This window comes from Nannobrachium achirus, assembly GCF_963921795.1.
Source record: "Nannobrachium achirus genome assembly, chromosome: 13".
NCBI classification, from domain to species: domain Eukaryota; kingdom Metazoa; phylum Chordata; class Actinopteri; order Myctophiformes; family Myctophidae; genus Nannobrachium; species Nannobrachium achirus.
The window spans coordinates 39,965,319-39,991,161 of record NC_137833.1 but is presented as its reverse complement, the minus strand read 5'-3'; the positions used below and the strand labels follow the sequence as shown (position 1 = coordinate 39,991,161).

The following is a 25,843-nucleotide window of genomic DNA, read 5'->3' as shown; positions in this document are numbered from 1 at the left end:
CTGTAAGGGAAGCCTTCAATTACCCATTAGGACTGTCAGACATAAAAACGCCCCTGCTCTCAACCCAAAGTCTGGGGTTATGATTCATTTACTTTGTGGCCCTGATTCATCGCCCAATATGCCTCCTCGTGCCCCAGATTACTATTTGAGGGGTGGGAGAGATTAATGGCTCCGAGGGATCCATCGCCGTATTTCAGCGAGGGCCCCGACGTTGCGGGCGCGGTTGGGAGTTTGCGGGTAGGGGGGGGGAAACGGGGGTGAAATGACAGCAACTTACTGTAGATCAATGCACGGACAGCCTTTCACAGATTATTAAAGCTCTGTTAGATTAAAAGACCACCGCTATGTAGTTTGCTGTAGTCAATATTCCGTAGAAGATATATAAAAAGAGAGAGAGGGAGAGGGAGGGAGAGAGAGAGTGAGGGAGGGAGGGGGGCTCTGAAAGATTCTCAGACTGATGTAGGTCATCACGGCTGTTAATGGAATAACACTCTGTGACACAAGTGTCAGAGGAGCCCGTGTCATTTTGCTTCTGCCCCCCCTCCCCCACACACCCCAACACACGCACATACACACACACATGCACACACACACCCACACGCACGCACACTCACTTCCCTGAGTCGCTTCTGTTTCATAAAACATTGTCTCACCCCCGAGAATTCTTTGAAATTAGGTATTCTGGAAATTACTTTTGTACAGTAAACTCCAACAGATTTCTCAATTAGTTTTTTTTATCCCCCCCCAATCTCTCTGGCTAAATGAAGGGCTTGATATAGTCTGCGTGGCAGTTAGCGTGCACCGATAGCAGATCTACAAGCTCACAATGACAAGTTGTGAGCTTGTAGTGGCTGTTCTCGGTATAAATCCGGATTTTAGTCACAAAACGTAACTGAATATTCCTTCCTCTGTTTTCAGCCCTGAACGAGCCCACCATCGACTATGGCTTCCAGAGGCTGCAGAAGGTCATCCCCAGGCACCCAGGCGATCCTGAGAGGTTACCGAAGGTCAGTACCCTGTCTAATCTCAGCACACATTCAAATCCTCAGTGTTAACTCTGAGAGGCAGAATGGACCCCTATGGGTCTACTTGGGTCCATTTGTTCTGATCAGAGTTCAATCAGCCCCATTTTGTAACTACACCTTTCAAGACGGGAAGTCGGGAACATATAGTATATCGTCGTTGTCGGGTGGAAATGTTGTATGTCCAAAACCTTTCCTCTTTTTGTCATTAGTTTAAAAACAATTTAAAGTAGTGAAAATAGCTGATCTACAAGCACACATCTGTGCTTGTAGATCTGCTATTTTCACTACTTTTGTGCAACACTTTTTTGTATGATGAAGTAGGGCTTTAATTTACAAGAAAAAAAAATACACATTTGAAACTTGGAGATACAAGGTTTCTGCCTGACAGTGACGATATAGCAACATAATGTTTTCGTAAGAAAAATCGGCCTCAGTACTAAATGGGTTAATTGATTTCACTTTGTAGAAACCAAACAAAATGGCACCAAATGGTATACTTGCTGTCCAACCTGTGACAAAGCAACGTCCACCGCTGTAGCCATGTGACACACAGCAGTCATAGAACAGCCGTTCACACACTTTGAATGTGACGAATAAAGCAAAGCACACGAACGCTCCAAGGAAAATACTGTGACCCCGAAATAGCTTTTCAACCCCCCCAACCAGTGCGGTGGTAATGGTATTGGTTTTGTGCGAAGGAGACAGGCGTAAACTCTCTGTGTGGTAAAATAGCTCAATCAGACGTTTTCCTCTCCAGTAGTCTGTGGAGATGGTAATCTGGTCAGAGTCGTCGTCTGCACCCTCATTACCCCACTCATGTTTTCCTTTCATTTTCCACAGCTCGATTTGGTTTAATCTTTTGTTTACAGAACCCTGTGCCGTAAACCCTCCGGTCTTAGTGTGGCTAATAGACAAAGACTGCACGTTATTATGCATCGCAGCTCTCTTAGTGTTTTCTTTTCAACACCAGCGAAGGAGTCTGTTTGAAACCCACTTGGTGTGGCACTGGCACGTAGATGGCTCCCTATATTGATGGACCTGAGGACCAAAACGGAACATTTTCCCTTTCCTTTTTTCATCAAGAAGCTCTCTGATCCTTTTACTCCTTCCATTTCCTATAGATAACATCTATCTGTGCTTTTGCTAATTGCCACCCTGCTACGGTAGTCCTCAAGACTGGCACGCCAGATGCGTCAATTGTAATATTATGACTGATTAGTTTGTTCAAAGTCCCTTGGCGTGTGGTAAAGTGGTGACCACCTCAGAATTTTAATAATACCGTAAAACCTTTAAAGACCTTATCTATTAAACCCCAGCATGCAACACAGCAATATCATTAACATCCAACGGACAATTTAATAAAGACCTGACCGCGGGGTTACCTATAGACGTTTGACCAAGTCAATGTGGAGAAATACGACATCACAGCCAGTCCCTGGTACACAATATGAAGTGTTTCAATTAGACGCGGTCCCCAAGGAGACAGTAACCACCACCTGGACATGAAATGTTGCTCTAATCTTAACTGTAAACGCTGACCAAATGGGAAAGTGCACTCACCTCCAATATCACAATAACACTTTCGGAGTCTCTTTGGACGTCGCGGGCCCTATCTCGCTGAACTCTCAATTTTGTAAGTCGGAGTGTCTTTGCCAAATCCGCGACATAACATACAAATACGAAGAGCAATAATGTTAAACATAGGTTTATTGCAGCGAAGAATTACTTCTTCCTGCGAAACACAAAGCGCCTTTGGCTGCGGGGACAGATTTTGACACTGAGCCCGAGATTAGTTTTCCTGGGGTTGCGCGCAGCGTACACTTAATAAAGCAAGGTCTCCCAGCCTTTGCATGAAACAATCACAGAGTGAGATGAAACCCTGCACTTCCAATAAACAACATAAATATTTGATTTGTTCTCTAATGGACCCAAATATGGGGTTCAGGGGGCATGTAAATGATCCCACCAAGTGATTCGTCATTGTTAAGCTTGCCATCGAGAGGGTCGGCTCTTGGGGTCAAAAGCACGTTCCCAATAAAACAGCCCGCGGCGGTGCTGAGGCTGGCGGGGCCGAGGAGGCTGGCATGTACGTTTGGAATGAGAACAGAGAAACGGCATATAGAGAGCAGCCATTACAGGGTTGTGCAGGTGAGGTGGTGGAGACTCGAGTCTATAACAAGGAGATGAGGCTCGGTGGATGTGCAGTGTGCATTAGCAGAAAGGCAAATCGACACCACCAAGCCCTCTCCTCCATACCCCCCCTCCCCATCTATCCCTCCTCCTACCCCCCCACAACCCCCCCCAATGACTTCACCCTCCAGTTGATAATATTACTGCGCTATTGATTTCCACCAGCCTCCTCCCTGGGACCAGTAAGACACGTGGTAATTGTAAGGAGACAGAAAGCCAATATGGGAGTGCTCATGGATAGCAAGGGATGCACGCTAATATTGTTGCAACACGGAGAAAAAAAAGGGGGGAAGCTGCCTCTGATTGAAGTTTACCTCGTAATTCTAAGACAACATCGCAGATGACAGTCCGACCCTGTGGGAGGGGGTGCGAGATATAAAAATTCAATGCAAAGTCCAGGGTGAATATGAAAGTAATAAGTGTGAGCAGTCAAGTGATGAGAAAGGAGATTGGTTTGCGGGCATCGCGTTAAGTGAACAGAGACTTTGGAATTCACCCTCCTTTTTAAGATCTTGTTATAAAACAATTTTCTATTCATAATATAAAAAAGACAATTTATAATACCGTTTTGTGCCCTCTGGCAGTAATGGACAAATAGACTGGATATCACATTATATCACACTCAATTTCTCGCGTCTGTAGCAAATTAGATTCATTATGAAATTAAAAGCGGAAACTCAATATTGTTTTATTATTAAGCTGATTGCCTCTGGATTCCTTTCTTTTCCACCCAAAATGAGCGTAAGCCCATTCTCTTCCAATTCTTTGTGTAATCCACAAGGAGAAAATATTACAAATGTGTTCATGTCAAGCAATTACCCATGTATTTAAATGAATCTCTCTTTCTGTGCTCTTTGAAGTACCTTCGTCTAATGGCCCTATGCTTCTGAATGCATTCATTACCTCAGGCTAGAGCTAACAGAGTAATTGCCTTACAGTTTTATAATGGCATTAGCACTCCAAGCTACATAACCTAGGCCCTCTTTTATTAACTGTGATAATATAAATACAACATCCATGCTAATCTGCTGCTTGAAGAATCGCGTTTGGACTATTTTAGACCGCGTAACCTTCGCGTTAGACGTGTTTTAACGGCGTGTCATTTGTCAAGGCTTTCTGTACTTTTCCTTCTTTCTTCTCTCGGCAGCAAAAAGGAAAAGAGCTTCTGGATCTCGCGGCGATCCGTCATCTGCACAATCCCCGTTCAAAACAGTTGTTGAACAACGAGACCTTTATGGGAAAAGCGAGGCGATACAATAGCAGGAATCTGTCACGCCTCTGTCACAGAACAACAGAGATCATTCGAGGCCTTTAATTGTTTCAATTTAACATGGTGCTTTCTGATATGTCTCCATGACAAGAAAGCCAATTACACTTATGCCAGAGCGGTATCGAGATTTACATGGAAATGCCCTCAGAACACTATTCCGTGTTAATCGTATTCACAGCGTGAGCTGATACGCGCGAGGGTGCCTCGTCGGAAGACAACAAAACTCCTCCGTTGATTGGGCGCCGCGCTTCTCATCATGCCGCGGATATGACTAGGTTGCCACTTAAGCATAGCCTTGCGAGTCAGCTTGGTTAGTTAAGACGCCACGCGGTAAACGACAGATTAGGGATGAGAAGCAATATCGTTTTCCTCCCCTCCTCTTTTTTTCTCAAGCTGTCCTTATGTCGCTGCCGCAAAGTACCATATGGACAAGAAGGGGAAGGACGTTTTTACAGAGAATGAAACATGGCGTGCGAACGTGACAGTCTTAATTGCTTTAATTGTTGTTTAAAATTGAGAGCCATGTAGGAGATCTTGAAATATGATAGAATAGATTATTGGTAATTATTAACTGCGGGGAAAAAAAGATGGAAAACCACTTTATCTCACTCAGCGTAGTGCGGGAGAAATCTGTTCTGCCTGATGAGAACACATCAAGACAGCTGGTCCTCTCATTTAGTCTACCTGCCGCACGACAACCATAATTCTTTATTTGTATGCAAACTAGATGCATGCAACGTTGAGCATACACACCAATTTCAGAGGTAAATGCCCATTCTAAGAGCCACCCATCCGATAACTTGGGGTGGATTAAGCGATATGTTTCTATAAGAGAGCATGGCACACGCTGGAAGTGGCTTCTACAGTGATTCATCTTGATAAATCAAGGACTCTGGTAGATATGCTCCTCAGGATGAAAGGGCCCGCATACAGGGGCGTCACACCAAATTCTGGGCCCTGGGTACAAGGATTCACTGCGGGGCCCCCCATGAATGTTAACTATTGAAAAATAGCAGATATACAAGCTCACAGTGCGGCACCGAGTGCCGCGCTGCGAGCTTGTGGATCTGCTATTTTTGAAAAATCGTGAAAACGTGTGCAAGAAACCTATGTCAAGGACCCCCAAGATGATATGTATTTGGCCACGGACCCCGATCTCAAAATATTTCGTTCCAGGGACCCCCCAGAAGCAAAATTTGAGTTAGAAATGTTCACTTAAAAAAATACATCTATTCAAAGATTTGCACACATTTTCATGACTTTTCAAAAATAGCAGATCTACAAGCTCACAGCGCGGCACTCGGTGCCGCGCTGTGAGCTTGTATATCTGCTATTTTTCAATAGCTAAAGTTACTAGGGCCCCTCCACCTTGGGCCCTAGTAACTCAGTCCCACTTTCCTACCCCGTTGTGACGCCCCTGCCCACATACACACCCCATACGCTGGCACCGCGGAAACGCAGGCCACGTCTTGGAGGCCGCCGTTTGAAGGCGCGAACGCTGTGTTTACATTCATTTACGGCAGCTGCCGTCTTAATCCCACACTGCTATTGCCAAGTGATGGAACACTTCAGACAAATTACCCCAGGCCCCCGCAAAAGAAAACACAGCGAAATGTGGGAAGAAAACAAGCGCCATCTGAGATGTTTCTGGTGACAGATTTGCATTGCTTTTAACCGGGGTTCTGACAAGCGGAGAGTCGACAAATCTCTGCTCCGCGGCAGGTGACAACGAGAAAAACAGCCCGTGTGCCACAACTTGCCTTTGTCAGATTAAAATGCACTCTAAATGGAGAGGAGATACAGCATGCCGCCTTCTATATTATAGGGAAACAAAGAGAGCAGTTTCGCTCCTTGAGAGGGATTTAATTGTAAGTGCTCAATTCAAAGAGCTGATAAAGACACACAAACGGGGCCAAACCCCACCTATAGCTGAAAGGCTGAAACGGAGTGTGGGGGGGACAGCAGCCAGGGCCAACTCATTTTCAGTGTTAAGAGCCAAAGCAACACAGCTAATCCGCATTGTCAAGCTGGGGGCAAGCATGCAGCCATGGATAAGACCCCATCCTGAGCATCCGTGTCCCCGAGGCACAAGCACCCAGCACTCGCTGGATGGGAAGTCATTTGTGAAGTCCTTTGCAACAGCCAGTCAAAGAGGTTAATTGAAAAATTCCTTAATGTCATTACGACAGAACTAGATTAACCCAGAGCTAATTCACTTTATTGTTCTGAGGAGAGGGGGAACTCGACGTTGAACTCCAAGAGCAAAAACGTGAAGCCCAGAATTGGGTGGCGAGGTGTTGTGCGTGTGTGTGTGTGTGTGTGTGTTTTTTTTAAAGGACTATGCCAGTTTAATTAAGATAGGGAACATTATTCACTGCTCTGCATGGTTGGAAGGAGCAAAGTGGTAGCCGCTGTCCGAATTCAGCGCCGTTTGCCTCTGAAAATCATGCTGGCTTTTATTTAGCCAGACAAAGATGTAACTACATCTTAAAGCTCGGGCATAGCCTACTGTGCAATAATGGCTGATACTGAACTTAACTGAAGTCTTGGCTTTTTCTATTGTACAGTCCACTGGGGCTGAGTATAATCTGTTTAGAAATTAACATTTAATACCCCTGTTTCCCCCACATCAGGAGGTGCTTCTGAAGAGAGCGGCAGATCTGGTTGAAGCCCTATATGGAATGCCCCACAACAATCAGGTTGGTACTCACACACACACACACACAGACGCACGCATGCATGCACGCGCTCGCGCGCGCGCACACACACACACACACACACACACACACACACACACACACACACACACACACACACATACAAACACACACACACACACACACACGATCAAGGCGCTATATCTCTGGCTCATTGCCAAGTCAACTACCAGCGAAGATGCACAGATTCCACACAAAATCCTTTCTCCAACAAGGAATTCTCACCACCAACTGTATTGTGTACTGTAACTATAGGCTATATGCACTGTGATAAACCATAAAGCCACGAACCGAGCTTCAAAGCAAAGTAACCTATGACAATAGAGAGCCATAAATAACCAAAGCTCTAACTTCTCTGCGCTTTCTTCCCCCCAGGAGATCATCCTGAAGAGGGCAGCTGACATCGCCGAGGCCCTGTACAGCGTTCCCCGCAACCACAACCAGATCCCCTCCCTCGCCAACACCGCCTCCCACGGCATGATGGGGGTCAACTCCTTCAGCAGTCAGCTAGCAGTCAACGTGTCCGAGTCCCAGGGGAACGACCAAGGTGCGTTACCTTATGTTCACAGCAGCACAGCAATTAAACACTTTAACCCCGACGTCCCTATTTTGGACATTTCATTATGGGTGGAAAGCCTGAAAAAAGAAGAAAGAAAATGCACTTAATATACTTATATCCTTAACTTAATATATTATTATTTCCTTCAAATTGTCTTGGTATTTGATGTATGATATACTATAACTATATTGTCACTGTCAGGCAGAAACCTTGTATCTCCAAGTTTCAAATTTGTATGTTTTTTTTTTTCGTAAATGAAGGCCCTACATCATACAAAAAAGTGGCCCAAAAGTAGTGAAAATAGACGATCCACACAACGTTGTGTGCTTGTAGATCGTGATAACAACAAAAAAGGGAAGGTTTTGGACATACAAGGTTTCCACCTGACAACGACAATATAATATAGGGCTTAAGTGGCTAACAGCCAGACTACCACGAAAGTTTACTCCGAAATGACGAATGCTTCCCAATTGAATGAACAAAATGAAGATTAACATCCATTCCCTCTCATCCTCTGTGGGTTGGTTCTCCAGTGGGCTACAGCAGGAATACCAGCAGCGTATCCCCCCGGGGGTACATCTCCAGCAGCACCCCGCAGCAGTCCAGCTACAACACCGTCAGCAACAGCATGAACGGCTACGGTAACGCTGGCATGAACCTCGGCGTGCCAAGCTCCCCGGGGTTCCTCAACGGGTCCTCTGCCAACTCCCCATATGGAAGTGAGTAGACTTGTTACTATCTGCCCACAGCATGGCAGCAACCGCAGCAATAGTAGTACTGTAGTAGTCGTAGTAGTAGGAGGAGTAGGAGTAGTAGCAGCAGTAAGACGCGCCTGTGATTTCATTGCAAGCAGCATCATTCTTTCCGGCACTGTGAATCATGTATGACAGGGTTACGATGTTGATATTGATGCTAAAAAGTATATTACTCTTCATTTATGGGAGCCGTGGCCTCTTGTTGTTGTTGTTTCGGAGAAAGTCTCGCGGAACTCGAGGAAAAATAATACGAGTTGCGCTTCCTTGATATGTATATTTTACGAGCGCCGACCGTATGGTGTTGGTCTGTACACGATGTTGATGGTAGGGCCGCTGTAATGCCATGTGAGTACTGATCATGTATCCCCCCCGGCAGTAACACTATCCCAGCCTTACCTTAACTGCCCTCTCTCCCTTCTACTCACAGCACGTTCTCACTCTCCCACCCCCCCGCCCCCCTTCTATCCTCTCCTCCCCTATCGTCTCTGCAGTTAAACAAAAGAGCGCCTTCGCCCCTGTGGTCCGACCCCAGGCCTCCCCACCCCCCTCCTGCACCAGCGCCAACGGCAACGGACTGCAAGGTGAGCCCCCCTCACCCCCTCATCCCTTCCCCACGGACTACTGGTCAGATACCGCTGCTCAGGCCTCTGTCCGGTTTGGTGAGGGACTAATCATTACAAATATATTCATTTTGACAGGCCAATTTACACCTTTCAGCTTGCACACAAGCACCCACACATTACATTACAGACTCACATGGCAACACGATGCAAGCACTCCACTCACATGCAAGCACGCCTCCTCACGCTCGTACGCGCCTGATGCCCTTTAATACAAATGATGTTCTCTGAAGGGCGCTTGATATACTTCGCCGCGCGGACCACAACAGCTGATCTGCAAGCTCACTTGTTTGCGCTACGAGACGCCGCGATCATTTGGAGATCAGCCATTTGCGATGAGCGACACTGGAGCGCATCCGAGTACAAATCCAGCTCGAGGTCGCGGAGGAAGCACCTTCCCCAGGATTGTTTCCGTGATTATGTTTATTAGGTTTTGTGCGTGTGTCACGACCGCCATGATTGCGTTGAAAACAAGCTTAGCCGTAGTGTGTGCCCCAAGATTAATAACATTGGGCTTAATGAAGTGGGAAATTAAAGTTCATCTTGCTACACGTTCATACTTATTAATACATGTTGTGCAGAAATTAATGAGCAATGCCTTGCCATCATCTGCGCTGGCAAACTTAAAAGCATTTCAACCATGACTCTACAAATATACTGAGAGCAACGTGATAATACATCATCTCAGCACTCCACTAGCCGCCTAATTGTTAAAACGTGTGAAAATACTGCATATATAAACTCTCGGGGTGATGTACAGTTGCTAATGACATCCTAAGCAGATGGTCTTCGTAGAATAACGGAAGCTACCTTTTGATCGCGACTAATCTCTCTTGGATAATGACACAGAAATAGGACTCGGGGAAAGTGAGGTTTTGGAGGGCTAACGTTCAGTGGAGTGATGGAGAACAGGGAAGAGAGAGAGAGAGTGAGAGATGAAGGGAATGAAAAAAAAAAAAAAAAGCGAGGAGGAGGAGAGGTAGGACTCTGAGGGGAGCTTTAGAAGTGTCTGGTACTGTAGCACCGAGGCATTGTGGGTAGTGACCGTGCTGTTGCTCTGCCGTCACCGTGGTCGTATCTCCTGGGAGTCTGGACCACTGTTTGCCAATACCCCAATGCCAGGAGAAATATCACACACAGCAAGACTGGCGTGCTGGGGGCTGAAATGTCAGAGCAGGAGGAAGCTTTTCAAAGCCCCCGCCCCCCCCCCCCCAAACCCCCAGAAATGCACATCTTTGTGATGCCGGCGCATACAGCAAACACTCAGAGGCACGCGTGCAAACAGGCCACATTAAGGTATGCACTCTAGGTGCACGCGCGCGCACACACATATGCACTTATTCACCCACATACGCACGCACGCATTCACGCTCGCTCGCTTGCATGCGCGCGCACGCACTCGCACACACACACACACACACACACACACACACACACACACACACACACACACACACACACACACACACACACACACACACACACACACACACACCTATACACATTCAGTATATTTTTCTCATGAATAGCCATACATGCATCTATCCAGTAGTACTAATTACTCCTCTCTCTCCCTCTCTTTCAGCCATGTCCGGCCTGGTGGTCCCTCCTATGTAAATGCACTTTTTTTGTCATCTCAAGCACCAGTCTACACACTACCACTTCACAGGACTCCCCCTTTAGCACACAGCACAAACGCTGGTGTAGTGTATAGTCAAAAACAGCTTATCGTTTTTAACGAGGAAGAAGAAGAAAGAAAAGAAAAAAATACAAGAAAATAATGACATTTTTTTTTTTCCTTTTGAAAGACTTTCACAACCTGAAGCAAAGGATGTTTTTTTTTTCTTTTCTCTGCCCATTTTACCGACCTTGAAGAGGACACAGGACGTTGTTTATTTTGTGTACCTGTTAGCTTGTGCTCTGGCCCGAGCTCTGACCAATCAACGATATTATGTTCAGTACTGGAAAAAGAACTCTGTGGACTCACCAGTCGGTTGTAAAGCAAACACTGATGTACAGATGAACTCGTTTGCCTCAGAAATTGTTTTGTTATTTTTGTTTTTTTCTTTCCGTTTCAACTCTCTTTTAATAGATCCACAAACAGTTTGTGTGTCTTTATAATGTGACTTTTTTGTATTTTTATGTGTCAGAAGAGTTACACACGGTGGGGCCAAGAAAGTTTGAATTTCAACTGGAAAAAGTATATGAGATATATAATGTAGAAAATGGATCATGAAGTACAACGAAAACGAGTTTAAAAAAAAAAAATCGGTGGGCGGGGGGAGGGGGCGCGGTGGGGATACGGGGTGCGGGTGGGTTAAGGTTGTATCATGTTTCACTCCTGCATTTTAAATTAAATTTTGTAATTTATTGTAGCTAGAAATCATCTTCAAAAGTGGGAAAAAAAAAACTAATCTCTTGGATTCAACAAGCACACAGACGTGTATAAAGCACTCTGATCTGCTGAAGAAAACGGCATACTTCCATGTCTAGAGCTTCCTTTTAAGCAAGTGTGTTTTGCCATGTTTTTCAACTTTTTTGCTAGCACTGTATATTAATGCATTTCTAGGCTACTGTGAAGTCCGTTTCTTGTCGATGAGGGGCAGCCTCCTCCTTCTAGCTCCAATTCCCTTCTGTGTTTTATATGTGGTTATAAAATTGTAGACTATTGTGATATTGCCAAACTTGTGCTAAATATTTATACATCTGTCTTTTTCATGTTCTTTTAGATCAACAACAACTTAAAAAAGAAAAACATAAAAAAAAAGAGAAATTAAAATCCATCGAGAAATAGGAGTAAACGTAGTTCATTGTCATTTTTCTGTTCAAATACACACTTGCGCTCACTGAGGGAAATTTTGTAACATATCAACTATAAATAATGTATTTATCTCTGAAATTTTGTATATTGCTTTTCATTATGTATGTATTAATCGTCATGCCCTTAATATAGTGATGCAGCACAGATAATTCAGCCAAGAACTGTTGCCTTCATTTGTTTTCCTTTTTTGTATTTGATGAAATGCAATGTCCATATATTTCATGTGTATCCTCCAATTTGTGTTCCTCTGTCAAGGCTCTCTGTCCATTTTTTAAAAGGGAAGTCAAACTTCATTGTTTATTTTTATATTGATTTTAAATTATCTATACAGACCATTTTGGAGAAAAACTTTGTTGGTTGTATTGTCAAATAAATTGTTTGTGACCCATAATGATAGTTGTTAAGACCCAATAGAGACTAATGTGCATGAGGGACAACCTTGGAGAAAAAAAAACACTCCATTTGTGGTTGTATTTTCTTTCTGTTTTGTAGAATGTATAGAAGTCATTTTTACTCACCACTACTCTTGCCACATAGCTTCAATGTGTTTACAGGGAAGAAAAATTCAACAATGTCAACATTTGGAATGGAAACAGAAATGAATAAGTGATGTTTTATTAAAATTTTCAGTAAAAACACAATAGCTCCTCAACTGTGGACTTCTTCGGTTCAATGTGATCTCAGGCAAACTGGCAAGTTTTCTTATGAATACAAAGTAACAAACAAAACACGGCATAAACACCTGTAATTTGTCTGTGAGTAGTAGTGCATACCATAGAGATAATTGTTTGCAACCTGTGGAAACGTATACTATCCATAAAACAGTTGATAAACTGCCTTTCTCCTATTCTTTAAGTGAAACATTGACATTGTGACATATTCCCATATTGATCGTTGTATCAGCATATCCTGCATATCTGTGGTGCTTCCAAGGGTCCATTCCATGGTAGACTTTCATAAATGGTGCAAGCTTTTTATTCAAAGCAGCCCAAATGGGGCTCATTCAAATCCCTCATTTCATTGCATTAAGCCACCTAGTTAATAAAGAATCAATACATTGAAAGAGCAAGGTTATCCTTTGTCTATAAGGGGCTGGTATCGTTTTGAACCTCTTATAGTTTGTGAGCTGAAAGGGGACCGCTGTGAAATCTATACTCATCAAGTGGGTCAAACAGAGGGAGCGCGCAGTGCTGCAGGGAAGAATAGTCTCTCTCCTTAAAAACAACTGAACATCTTATCTGGCATCCTGAGTGGTCGCCGAGAGCAGGTCACAAAATGTCAATTTCTCATCAAGGCAACATTGTCCGTGGCCACCCCATGCTTTAACTCTCAAATACCTGGAACGCGCCCGAGTCGCGTTAGATTCGAACCACTTTAACCATTATTTTATGCTTTAACTATTGAAAAACAGCAGATATACAAGCTCTTGTCGATCTGCTGTTTTTGAAAAATCGTGAAAATGAGTGCAAGTCTATGAATATCTTTGACCCGATCTTTGACCCGACTACTAAATCCTTCCTCTAAATCAGTGGTTCTCAAACTTTTTCATGTCAAGGACCCCCAAAATTACAGGTATTTAGCCACGGACCCCCATCTCAAAATATGTTGCTCCAGGGACCACCCAGAAGCAAATATTTGAGTTACAAATGTTCGCTTTTAAATAGATATATTCAAAGACTTGCAAAGAAAAATCATGCTTTTTCAAAAATAGCAGATCTACAAGCTCGCAGCGCGGCACTCGGTGCCGCGCTGTGAGCTTGTATATCTGCTATTTTTCAGTAGTTAAAGCGGTCAATAATCATAGGCCTAAATGGGTTAATGCACAATTAAACGAATGCAAGTTGAGCAGCAATCAGCATATCAAGGCTTATTATGTAAGCCGGCGTGCAAGGATCTCGTGGCGCATAAGATAGCACAGGAGTTGCTGATAGCGCGACGGGGGCAGACACACTCAAAGAGCGATTCAATTTTCGACTGTTGATCGCCTTGTGCCTCAAAACACTCCCTCGATAATCCAATGTGTCTGATAACAATAGCCACACATCTGCTTCCTGACATGGCACTATCTGTTTCAGATACACATACACAGGTCTGGATCTATCTCCTTGCTCACTGCTGTCTCTATTATTTAATGACAAAACCTAGCTGCAGCAAGGATTTTTACACAAGCGTGCAATTGTTGTATGTCTATGAAGTCTTTACTATCCATTTAAACACTTAAGCCCTATATACTTCATCATACAATGAATAAAATTGCTGATATACAAGCTCACGTGTCACAATGTGACGAGTTTGTAGATCTGCTATTCGTGCTACTTTTGAAAATGTTACATTTCTCATGCCCAAAATAGGGACGCCAGGTTGAAATTGGTTAAGACAGAGCAACCATGAATATTCTATTACCAGGAGATCTATTCTCTCCGAACCACACAAAGACGGCGAGCAGCAGCAAAGGCTAAATGAATATACCCGAGAATTGTGAGAGAGCGCAAATGTAAATGCATACTCTGGGTTGGCATGGCTCGCCCACTTATTGTGGGCTTCGAAAACACCAAAGTGGCGTATTGCCTCACCAGGCTTCTCTGTTGTCCCAGTCTGACCAGGCACCAGCTCTGCCACACCACTCAATCATTGTGAGAGCCTCTTTATTGGAGAGCTCTAATGGCCACCCTCCACCATGATCTTAATGTGTGCATTAAATATTTATAAATCCTGGGTCAATAACGCCCCATAACCAGGGCCTGACAGACCCCCACCATACCATGTGGCTGCCTTTCCCTCAAACGCAGGCAAAGGTCAGGGGGTCACGCAATCAAAAGAGAGAGAGCCTCGCCACATCCATATGTTGCCACTCTTATCAAGACTTTCCTCTGTACTGCTTATCTGTCAAAGGAAAGAAATATTGAAAGCAATATCGATCTTAACTAGCCTTGTGTTGCTGAGGGCCAAGCTTCAAACATCTGCTCATGCATTGTTACATACAAAAAAAAAACTCACTTCAATAATAGTATAAGCTGGAGCGGCACTATTGAACGTCTCGGTTCAACGATGACTGCAAGGTGCATGGCGACTAATAAACTCATTAATGCGGCAAGTCGCCGGCGGTTGGATGAAAGTTGATATTCTATAATAGATATTTCTCGTTTAGCCGAAAACAACAGACCTACAGGCTAAACATGTCTGTCGCCTCGCCGTCGTTCTGTGGGCTATAAAATTAGGCTTTAACCCATTTAGGCCTCGAATTATGCTTTAACTGTTGAAAAATAGCAGATATACAAGAAAATAGCAGAAATACAAGCTCACAGCACGGCACTGCGAGCTTGTAGATCTGCTATTTTTGAAAAATCGTGAAAATGTGTACAAATCTTTTAATATATTATTCAAAGCAAACTTTTGTAACTCAAATCTCTGCTTCTGGGGTGTCCCTGCTGGAACAACATATTTTGAGATGGGGTCGGCGGCCAAATAAATGTAATTTTGAGGGTCCTTGACTTGAAAAAGTTTGAGAACCACTGATTTAGAGGAAGGAAGGACTTAGAAGTCGGGTCAAAGATATTCAAAGACTTTTTCACAAGATTTAAAAAAAATAGCAGATCTACAAGCTCGCAGCGCGGCACTCGGTGCCGCGCTGTGAGCTTGTATATCTGCTATTTTTCAATAGTCAAAGCATAAAATAACGGCTAAAGTGGTTAAAATCTAACGCGACTCAGGCAGCGTTCCAGGTACTTGACGGTTAATGCAGACTTTTGATTTTCTGCGTGGCTCAGCGTCTGCCTGCGTGGGTGACTTGGTTGCTTGACGTGACTATATCCAGGGCTGCGCTCCTATGCTGTTCAGGTGAAAGATTGTGCTCCGGTGATAGCGCGCACAAAGGAGCGACCGGACAATGAGCCAGTCAATGGAGAGCTCCAGTTGAAAGAGCCACAATGGCCCCTGCATGCTGGGAATTGGGCTGGATGATATAAAGGAATGAAACCTTCATTGAGGCCATGGAGGACAAGCATTCAGGAAAAGGGGTTTTGTTTGTTCTTTATCAATCTGCCGTTTCCCATGAGGAAAAACAATTCAAACTGACCTTAAAAGGAGAATATTACCTTACGCATCCACTCCCTATGTAAGTCTTATTGAGGAGCTTATATGTTCACTTTCAGGGGTGTTGATGTAATACCTTTGTGCCCTTATGTGTACCTATCAAGATAGGACGGCCCCATAAAACTAAAAAAAAAAGGTGAACAATAGTTTCTGACCCACTACTCTCTGGTCAGTTGCTGAGAGCGGTACTGTACTTTTTGAAGACTTTAGTCTTTTGGCCGACAGGATTTGCGCAACAGCTGAGTCTTTTTTTTTTCTTTGCAACGAAAAAGCAGCTGCAACCGTTCCTGTGAAGATTATACAGGAGTCTGTGCTACCGTGTGTCATAAAACTGCACGAGAGACGGATGGTAACTTTCTGATGACAGTGAAGCCTGACCTTTTTTCCCCCTTTTTCCAACAGTTCCACATTAACCGAGTCTCTTGGTTGTGAATCAGTACATCAGATAAGACACTGTTCCCCTAGTTACCCTACACAGGGAGTCAGCTTTGCAAGGAAAACTCTAGATCCTCACAAAGGATTTCCACTTCATTCGCTGCAGTCAAGAAGGATGAGCAAAGTATCTCAGTGCTCTGAAATCCATTAAACTTGTATTTGGGTGTCATTTGATACTTCATCAATGTTTCAGTGCATTTCAAACCCACAAATGCAGGATTTTACCCCTGTCAGAGAAGATACAGTATTCAGCATATTTCCCCTCTATGAACTTCGCTTAGTCCAAAAGTAAACGGTAAAGAAACTCCTTGGTCAGAGTGTGTTAGGCTACGGTGATAAAATAATATCGCTTGAACTGCATTCGCTGCCACACAGTCTCCACCATATAGAGAGCTCCTTTCATAGCACCCCTCTGTAGTGCTTTGTCCAGTAGTTCTGGATATGATATCATCTATTAATAATGTATTGGCAATGGATTACATAAAAAAGAGAGCAGAAATAACATCCAATATTCATGCCCCCTGAGCTTGACTGTGTCCAATCCGTTTGGCCCATAAAACCTTAGCCCCATTTCCATATCCGCTGTGGGTCGCGACAGGTCTGCCGCACAAAGACTCACAGAACAGCTCAACTCAGGAAAAAGGCAGTAAAAAATCGGGTGGATTTCTGAACCCTTATGAAACAGGCCCCTTTTGGGGGGAAAAAAAATAAAGAAGAAAAAGCTCTTTTCCGATTTCAGCTCCTGCGAAAAAACCTGGTACAGTATTTCCCTCTTTAACCCATTTAGGCCTAGGATTATTGACTGCTTTAACTGTTGAAAAATAGCCGATATACAAGCTCACAGCGCGGCACCGAGTGCCGCGCTGCGAGCTTGTAGATCTGCTATTTTTTATCCTGATTTTTCTTCGCAAGTCTTTGAATATATCTACTTAAAAGCGAACATTTGTAACTCAAATATTTACTTCTGGGTGGTCCCTGGAACAACATATTTTGAGATGGGGGGTCCGTGTAATTTTGGGGGTCCTTGACACGAAAAGGTTTGAGAACAGCATGATTTAGAGGAAGGATTTAGAAGTCGGGTCAAAGATCGGGTCAAAGATAAGCAAAGACTTGCACTCATTTTCACGATTTTTCAAAAATAGCAGATCTACAAGCTCGCAGCGCGGCACTCGGTGCCGCGCTGTGAGCTTGTATATCTGCTATTTTTCAAAAGTTAAAGCATAAAATAACGGTTAAAGTGGTTAAAATCTAACGCGACTCGGGCAGCGTTCCCGGCATCTGAGAGTTTAATTGTGCCACTTGAGAAATTGACGTGCCTCCGAAACATGGCATGAATCTCACAGTTATTGCAGTCCCCTTGGCGGGGAATGTTGATACAACATCTGCATGCTATAGAAAGTAATGGAAGTAGCAGAGGTGGCAGCTGCAAACTCTACAGGAAGTGTGCCATTTTCAGGCAGCGCTGCTGTGAGAACCGCTAACAGTCTGCCTGGTCTTGCAAGGCAACTCTGATTGCCAGGACACTGACAAACATGCGGAGGTCTGCGTGCGCTGCATCCTGGGGGATGACAGCTCCTGTTTGATTGTCAATAAGGCTCATTAGCGGGAAAAATGGAGAAAGCGAAAAGAGATTAAATGGCTTGAGACAGGGTCCCCCCCTCATGCTCCGCTATTATGGAGGATTTATCACAGGCCTTATTTCATCAATTCCACATTAAAAAGCCACTCATCGCTTCAAACATTGTTCTTGACTATATTAAAATTAATTTCCCATCTAACAGTCCTCCAAGCAAAGCTATACGCTATTTTAGGTTATGGTCCCGATATTGCGCATTAGCGCACAAGCTATCCGACGATAACACAACCAACAAATTATAATCGAGCCCTTTTAACAGCGCCTTGCATAAAGCTTCTTTTTTTTTTCTCCGGCCCTAAGCCACTCTCATCTTCAGAACACTGGCGGATGTTTTCCTCCATCCCAGGGAGGAATGGGCCCACAAAGCAGTGTGTAAGGGTCTTTCCCTGAAGAGTCCTTGTCACTCGGCGCCAAACCTCTGTGATTATCGTTGTTTTTGCAGAGAGTGTCCATGCCTGCCAATACCGCTGTTCCATAAATGAATTTGGCCCCTCGTCAACGAATTACCTAACACGCAGAACTGTGTATGTGTCACATCCAATTCCAACTCACCGGCTTTGGTTGCCGCGTGTCGGCTGGAGGACTTAATCTATTCAGAACGGGTACACATTATTGTGTATGATTATTTTATGCTTTAACTATTGAAAAATAGCAGATATACAAGCTCACAGCGCGGCACCAAGTGCTGCGAGCTTGTAGATCTGCTATTTTTGAAAAATCGTGAAAATTTGAATTTTGACCCGATTCTATAAGTGTCTTTTGAATCCTTCGAAGATTTTTGATGTCAGCAATCTGGCCAGCCATCGTCAAAGAAAAGGTCATTTTCACTTAAATGGAGCTCAGTTAGTCTGTTCTTGAGAGACTACTATGTCAGTGGTTCTCAAACCTTTTCATGTGAAGGACCCCCAAAAGGATATGTATTTGGCCACGGACCCCCATCTCAAAGTATTCAGTTCCAGGGACCACCCAGAAGCAAAATTTGAGTTTCAAACGTTCGCTTTGAAAATACATATATTCAAAGATTTGCACACATTTTCACGACTTTTTCAAAAATAGCAGATCTACAAGCTCGCAGCGCGGCACTCGGTGCCGCGCTGTGAGCTTGTATATCTGCTATTTTTCCCTGGTTAAAGCATTCATTAATGCTAGGCCTAAATGGGTTAATCATCAATCGTCAATCATAATAAGTGAAGCACATTGATAGTTTTTTTTTTCTTCCCCTTGCATAGTTAAATAAAGTGTAAAGGGAGAACTTAAAGCTGACCTTGTTAAATTGGGACCACAGTTTATATTCCTAATTTAGTGTATGGATTAATTAGTCTTGGCAAATGTGCATATCGGTTTCCGCGTGGCATAGCTTAGGAACTATATGTGGCTGATCAAATCCTTGCAGACTTTCATATAAGGAATGCTTGGAACAGTATCCATCGATCTAATCTTTACCCGGCGTCACAAACGTTTTACCAAAATAAAGTATTTTTTTTAGCTGTACTATTGAAATACATTTTTAATTGGACAGCTAAGTAATCAAGTAGACTTGACACTTTCCATGACCCCCCTTCGGTTTACTCTCAGCAAATTCTCCATCGCACCACTTCACCTCACAGAAAATAATCTATCAACTGTTATCAGAAACTAATGCACTCACTCGCTCACAAACGCACATAAAATATTCTAATTGGGCAAGAACGCATTTTGCACAAGGCTGAAGAATTTGGCACCAGTGCTCATATTTTCCTTTCTCCCTGATCCAATGCACTCCTCTCCCCCGTCATATAGATCGGAGTCTGCGGGGGCCAGAGGCGCTGACAGAGCCCAGATGCTCCCAGTCTGTCTGGGGGACTGGGGAGACTGGTGCCATGGGGTCCTGGAGCCTCTGAAGTGCCGCCCCTTCGTCAACATGACCAAGGCTAGACCTGCACTTTCTCCAGTCCGAGACACTCTCCTTACCGCGCTGACAACCGGCCCTATAGAGTCATAGATTGATACGTGAAAGAATACACACTCACGCTCGGCCCGGCGCTCGCTCTCACGTAATGTATGACCACTCATCAGACGGTCCTAATTAGAGAGCCCCGGACCAACGGCTGAGTTCATAAGGTTACACTGACATACTGACACGAGGTTCGCACGCACGCACACGCACACACACGCACACGCGCACACCCACAAACACACGCGCGCGCACAACCACAAACACACGCGCACGCACACACAAGCGCGCACATACACACAGCCACCTACTGTATAAGGGTTTCTTTTGCATTCCCATTTAAAGCCATTCTCTCTCACCACCACCAGTGTCCTGGGCTTCACTCGATTGAAAGGGAGAGGGGGGGGTCTCTTTGTTCTAAAAGAAACAAAAAAAAGGAGGCACCATGCGAATCCTCCATCCCCTCTCTCAAAACACAAAGATCATTACAAGAGCATCAAAGTATGGCATGTTTGAAATGATATTTCTCTTTGTAGTCGTGGCGTGGCGCGCACTGTGCTGGTATTAGATGGTGCGGCAGCAGCTGTCGTGGCTGGCTGCATGGTGCCTCTAGTGTCAGGGCCTCTGAGGCTGGGCTGTCCCGACCGGCCCACAGACAGACAGACAGACAGACAGACAGACAGACAGAGGGGTGTGGGGGGGAAACCTGATAGCGTAGCCAAGCCCCAGTCTAATATCTGCCTATCTTGCTATCCCTGTGTCTGTCTGACTGACTGTTGGACGTGGAGATACCCTCCCAACAGCTTGTGGCTGTTTAATTCCCCCCCCCCCCCCTTGAAAAATAGTTTTCAATCTTTATTACAGTGGTTCCCAAACTTTTCAATATCAACATTTCAAAGATCACGATTAGGGCTGTCACAATTATGACATTTTACATGACGATTAATTCTCACTCAAATAATTTGCGATTAACGATTTAATTGTGTATTTGTCGTTGACAATTACATTTCTGTTTGGCTTTTAGGCTTTGAAGTTGCACATGGCAATCATGACACATAACTTACAAAGAAATTACTGACATATTTGACAATTTTAAACTTAAAAAGAACATTGATAGTGGAAATAGCCGATCTACAAGCTCACAATGCGTTGTGAGCTTGTAGATCTGCTATTTCCACTACTTTTCGAAAGTGTTTGTAACTATATTAACATTTCTCATCATGGAAACGATTATGACGATTATGCAAAATAATTGCGATTACCTCAAATAATTGCGAATAGACGATTATGTAATAATTGTGACAGGCCTAATCACAATACACAGTACACTCTGAGAGTGTACACATGGATCCAAATGGACCCTTAAAGGGGAATACCACTAATTTTCAACATTGAACTATGTCATCAACACTTGGGATGCCAATTGTTTTGTTGTAACTAATGTAGATCAGGGGTTTTCAAAGTGGGTGACGGGGCACCCTGGGGTGCCGTGACGGCAGTCCAGGGGTGCCGCGAGATAATTTGATAATATATGGAATTCATTTGGACACTTGAAAAAATATTTAGTATCATTTTAAACTTGAAGTACAAAGTTATTTTCAGTCAGTTCTAACCAAAATGGCTATTATCGCAACGTTTTCCTCGCAACATAATCACTAAAATATCGTCACTGTCGGGCAGAAACCTCGTATCTCCAAGTTACAAGACCGTCACACAAAACTACTGAAAACAGTGTTTTCACTAGTTTAGTAAATATTTTAGATGATAAATAAAAAAAGGAACGGTCTCCACCCGACAACGACGATATGCTATAAATATAAGGTGCTGGGAGTGAAAATTATAATGTAGGGGTGCCTCGGATTAAAATATTCATAGGGTGCCCTGAGTCAAAAGAGTTTGGGAACCCCTGATGTAGATTAACGGCACGTATCTTTCCTATTGTTTTTACCCGATTTTCTGTGACGGCGTGCGCGCGGCGGCCCTCGTTCACGGCCGCCCCACGTGTCTTCTTTCACGTGAAGAAGAAACAATCCATGAGTGATACAGTCCACAGAAAATGGCTCTGTCTTGACCAAACGAGCAATGGGGGATAAACAAACAAGAAAAAGCCATTTTCCCGAAACCAGATGAATGGATGTGAATGAGGAAATGGAGTCGAGCAGGAGCTGCTTTCGCGAAGCGTCATAGGATATGACGTTTTTTCGCTCACCAGCCGCCGCCGCAGCAGCACCTGTTTACCTGGTTACCATGGTAACCAGCTAACACGTCCCTGGACCTGAAAACGGGGCCGTGGCGCTGCAGGCTGCAGCGCGGTAATTCTTATCACGATTTTGGCATCGGAAGTGTTAATATACCTTGGAGTTGTTGTGGAAATAAGAAAAAAGTCCCCCCCTCTGTGTTGCCTAGAACTGGAGGATTGATTGTGAGGTTTGGCTTGCAAAGTACACTTTGATGACATCATTAAACAACTCCAAGGTATATTAATGACATAGTTCAATGTTGAAAATGAGTGGTATTCACCTTTAAGGGTCCATTTGGTTCCGTTTGTACCAAACCTGTAAGAGTTACAAACCTCTAAGGGTCCATTAGGAACCCTGACAGACATCGAGAACCACTGCTTTATTACATCTTACCCTATTTTCAGCGTACAAACTTCTGCTCAAGTTTTGGAGCCACGCCACTGAAAGTACCGCTTCTCAGAATGTTCTGAAATGCAGCTCCCAGGAACAAGTTGTGCCACATTATAAGTCTGTGACTTTTACCAGAGGGTCTAGGTTGTGATAATGTTCAAATTATGAGTGGAGATGTATGACACAGGGAGACAAGGACGAGTGTGAGAGATGGCAGCGCAGAGAGTGTTTGTATTTGATGTGGGGGCAGAGAATTGCTCTATAATGAGGATGGGTGGCAGGATATGAGATGGGAAGTGGGGAGTTGGATATAGAGACAGGATATAAGTTATCCCATTTAGGCCTAGGATCATTGACCGCATTAACATTTGAAAAATAGCAGATATACAAGCTCACAGCGCGGCACCGAGTGCCGCGCTGCGAGCTTGTAGATCTGCTATTTTTGAAAAATCACGATTTTTCTTTGCAAGTCTTTGAATATATCTATTTAAAAGCAAACATTTGTAACTCAAATATTTGCTTCTGGGGGGTCCCTGGAACAACATACTTTGAGATGAGGGTCCGTAGCCAAATACCTGTAATTTTGGGGGTTCTTGACATGAAAAAGTTTGAAAACCACTGATTCAGAGGAAGGATTTAGAAGTCGGGTCAAAGATCGGGTCAAAGATATTCAAAGACTTGCACTCATTTTCACGATTTTTCGAAAAAATAGCAGATCTACAAGCTCGCAGCGCGGCACTCGGTGCCGCGCTGTGAGCTTGTATATCTGCTATTTTTCCAAAGTTAAAGCATAAAATAATGGTTAAAGTGGTTAAAATCTAACGCGACTTGCGCGCGTTCCAGGTATTTGAGAGTTATGAGAGGGGGGAAAGAAACTGTAGGTAGGAAACACTTTGCTTGTTGTTGTTGGGCCCGCATAAAGCAACTAAAATATATCTCGCTTCTATGAGGCGTGATTAATACAGCCTGGCCAGGTCAAAGCGCAGCGCTAACATTGTGAATGCCACCAACCATAGCCGCGCGCTCTTTCCGGGTGCTCAATTGAGTGTGTGTCGTACGTGAGAGTGAATGTGCGTGCGCGCGTGTGTGTGTGTGTGTGTGTGTGTGTGTGTGTGTGTGTGTGTGTGTATGTGTGTGTGTATGTGTGTGTGAGAGGGGGTTAATAAATGTTGAATCAAACGCCGCACGAGACACTCACACTCCTTAAGGGTTGCCCATTAGCGGTGTGTGGGTGCATGGGGAGTTTATCAGTGTCTGGGTGATTTATGAAGTCAGACTCAATATCATCCTCTTCACCCACACACATATGGACATACACATTGCACACATGTGCACACACATGGACACGCGCACGCACGCGGTGCAACGCTCGTTCGTGCATATGCGCGTGCGCGCTCCTCGCCGAGATGGAAGCAGATATTAGGGCAAAATTAAAGGTTTCACCGAGATTAACAGTGCGGATGATGAGATCGTCAGAGCCTCTTTTAATCTAATTCCTTTTTATCACGGAGCCAGCGTGACACGGTAGTGGTACACTACGGTGCGTGCGTGCGTGCGCACACTTACACACACGCGCACAAAAACTGGAATAAAAAACTATAGAACATATCAAAACAGATTTTTTTTTCGCGAAGAGACTCCTTTTGATACCTAAGCCCTTAACGCAGGCCAATTTACTTGGGAGCCGCTCTTTGAAAGCCATGATGGTGGACTCCCGTCTTTCAAAGCGCCGTGAACAACAACAAACAACAACAGAAGTCTACAGGCGTACATACGAAGTATCTTTAGCCCGCTAAATTGCGCGGGCGTTCCAAAGAATTTACTTAGCCACGAGCGCAATAAAAAAAAAGGGTGCTTACAGTGCACTTCAGAGTGTGCCTGCCTTAAATGGGACCCCTTGTGGCTGTGTCACAGCTCCCTTCGTTAGGGGGCTGACGGTAGCCTGTAGTCACCACAGGCATCATTAGCCTCTCTGTGAAACCACAGACTGAGACTCATTCTTCATCTGCCTGTCTGCTGCCTCAACATCTATGCTGGAACTGTGCTCCAATGGCAGAGCGAGTGAGTCCAGCGGCATGGCAGACATCCGAACAAGAGCTGATAGGGTAAGAAATTCATGGAAAAGGAGGAGAAGAAAAAAAAAAGAAGAAGAAAAATGCAGCACGGTTCAAATGTATTCAGCGAGTGGGGCCTATTGAATTGGTTCTGTAAAGGTTAGAGTGGAGGTTATTTTCGGAAGGGGGATTATTAGGGCCTACATGGGAGAGGAATAACCGTGGGCCAGCGCGGGGTCACCCTGAAACTACACTAGGAAGTGAAGAGAATTGTAGATTTAACCCATTTAGGCCTAGAATTAGAAGGATTCAAAAGACACTTATAGAATCGGGTCAAAATTCTAATGTTCACGACTTTTCAAAAATAGCAGATCTACGAGCTCGCAGCGCGGCACTCGGTGCCGCGCTGTGAGCTTGTATATCTGCTATTTTTCAATAGTTAAAGCATAAAATAATGATACACAAAATGTGTACCCGTTCTAAATGGGTTAAGGATGGAAAGTGGAAGTGAGTGAGGTGCTAACTGCTGTAATGGTCAGCGTAAAAGAACGACTTAAAAGTATTATGCTACATGTTTAGTTTTAAAGAAATATTTTTTTTCTATCTACATTTCTACATTATTCTACATTTTATTTATTTATTTTCTTTCCCCAAAGCAGACCTCCGTGGACTGGCCTCTTGGCACGGTCTTTCGTGAGTACGAATAATTCACCCTCCGAGAGATCAAATGGGGCTATGATGAAAATGAAATAATGTTATGATGAGCATTGGAAGTTAGATTAAAATGTGCTGGAAGAATTCAAGGTTGAAGTGTTGATTTCTGTTTCCCGTTCTGCACTGCCCTCTAATGGAAAAGGCTCTCTTCAGAGATGCAGGAGGAGGCAGCTCTGACACACTGTAGCACAGAGAACACTCACAGCCTGGCCAATTCATGATTGGGAGACTGGAGCTGCGCATGGAGGCCACTGCACACGAAAAGCAATTTATAGAAATTAAATACAATTATAATGCGAGAATACGACATCGAAAAGTGTATTTTCAAAATGTATTTTATTTCAAAAATCTATTTAGTAGTTACGTGGTACATCTATTTGATGAAAAGAAGA

General features: G+C 44.0%; 1 protein-coding gene across 7 annotated transcripts in view; it reads left to right on the top strand.

The window, feature by feature from the left end:
- The window catches only part of LOC308296520 (transcription factor COE3), a gene marked incomplete at both ends in the record, with an annotated part of 114,890 nt that extends 104,137 nt beyond the window's left edge, over positions 1-10,753 (top strand). For 3 of the 7 annotated variants that reach the window (XM_080739814.1, XM_080739813.1, XM_080739812.1), the window contains 6 exons: positions 919-1,007; positions 7,119-7,184; positions 7,578-7,749; positions 8,295-8,480; positions 9,008-9,097; positions 10,722-10,753. In XM_080739814.1, coding sequence (XP_080595940.1) covers positions 919-1,007; positions 7,119-7,184; positions 7,578-7,749; positions 8,295-8,480; positions 9,008-9,097; positions 10,722-10,753 — 635 coding nt within the window. Of the gene's footprint in view, positions 1-918; positions 1,008-7,118; positions 7,185-7,577; positions 7,750-8,294; positions 8,485-8,906; positions 9,176-10,721 lie in introns of all 7 variants that reach the window. The other 4 variants (XM_080739811.1, XM_080739810.1, XM_080739809.1 and 1 more) reach the window with 2 other exon arrangements.
- Positions 10,754-25,843: the final 15,090 nt, after the last annotated feature.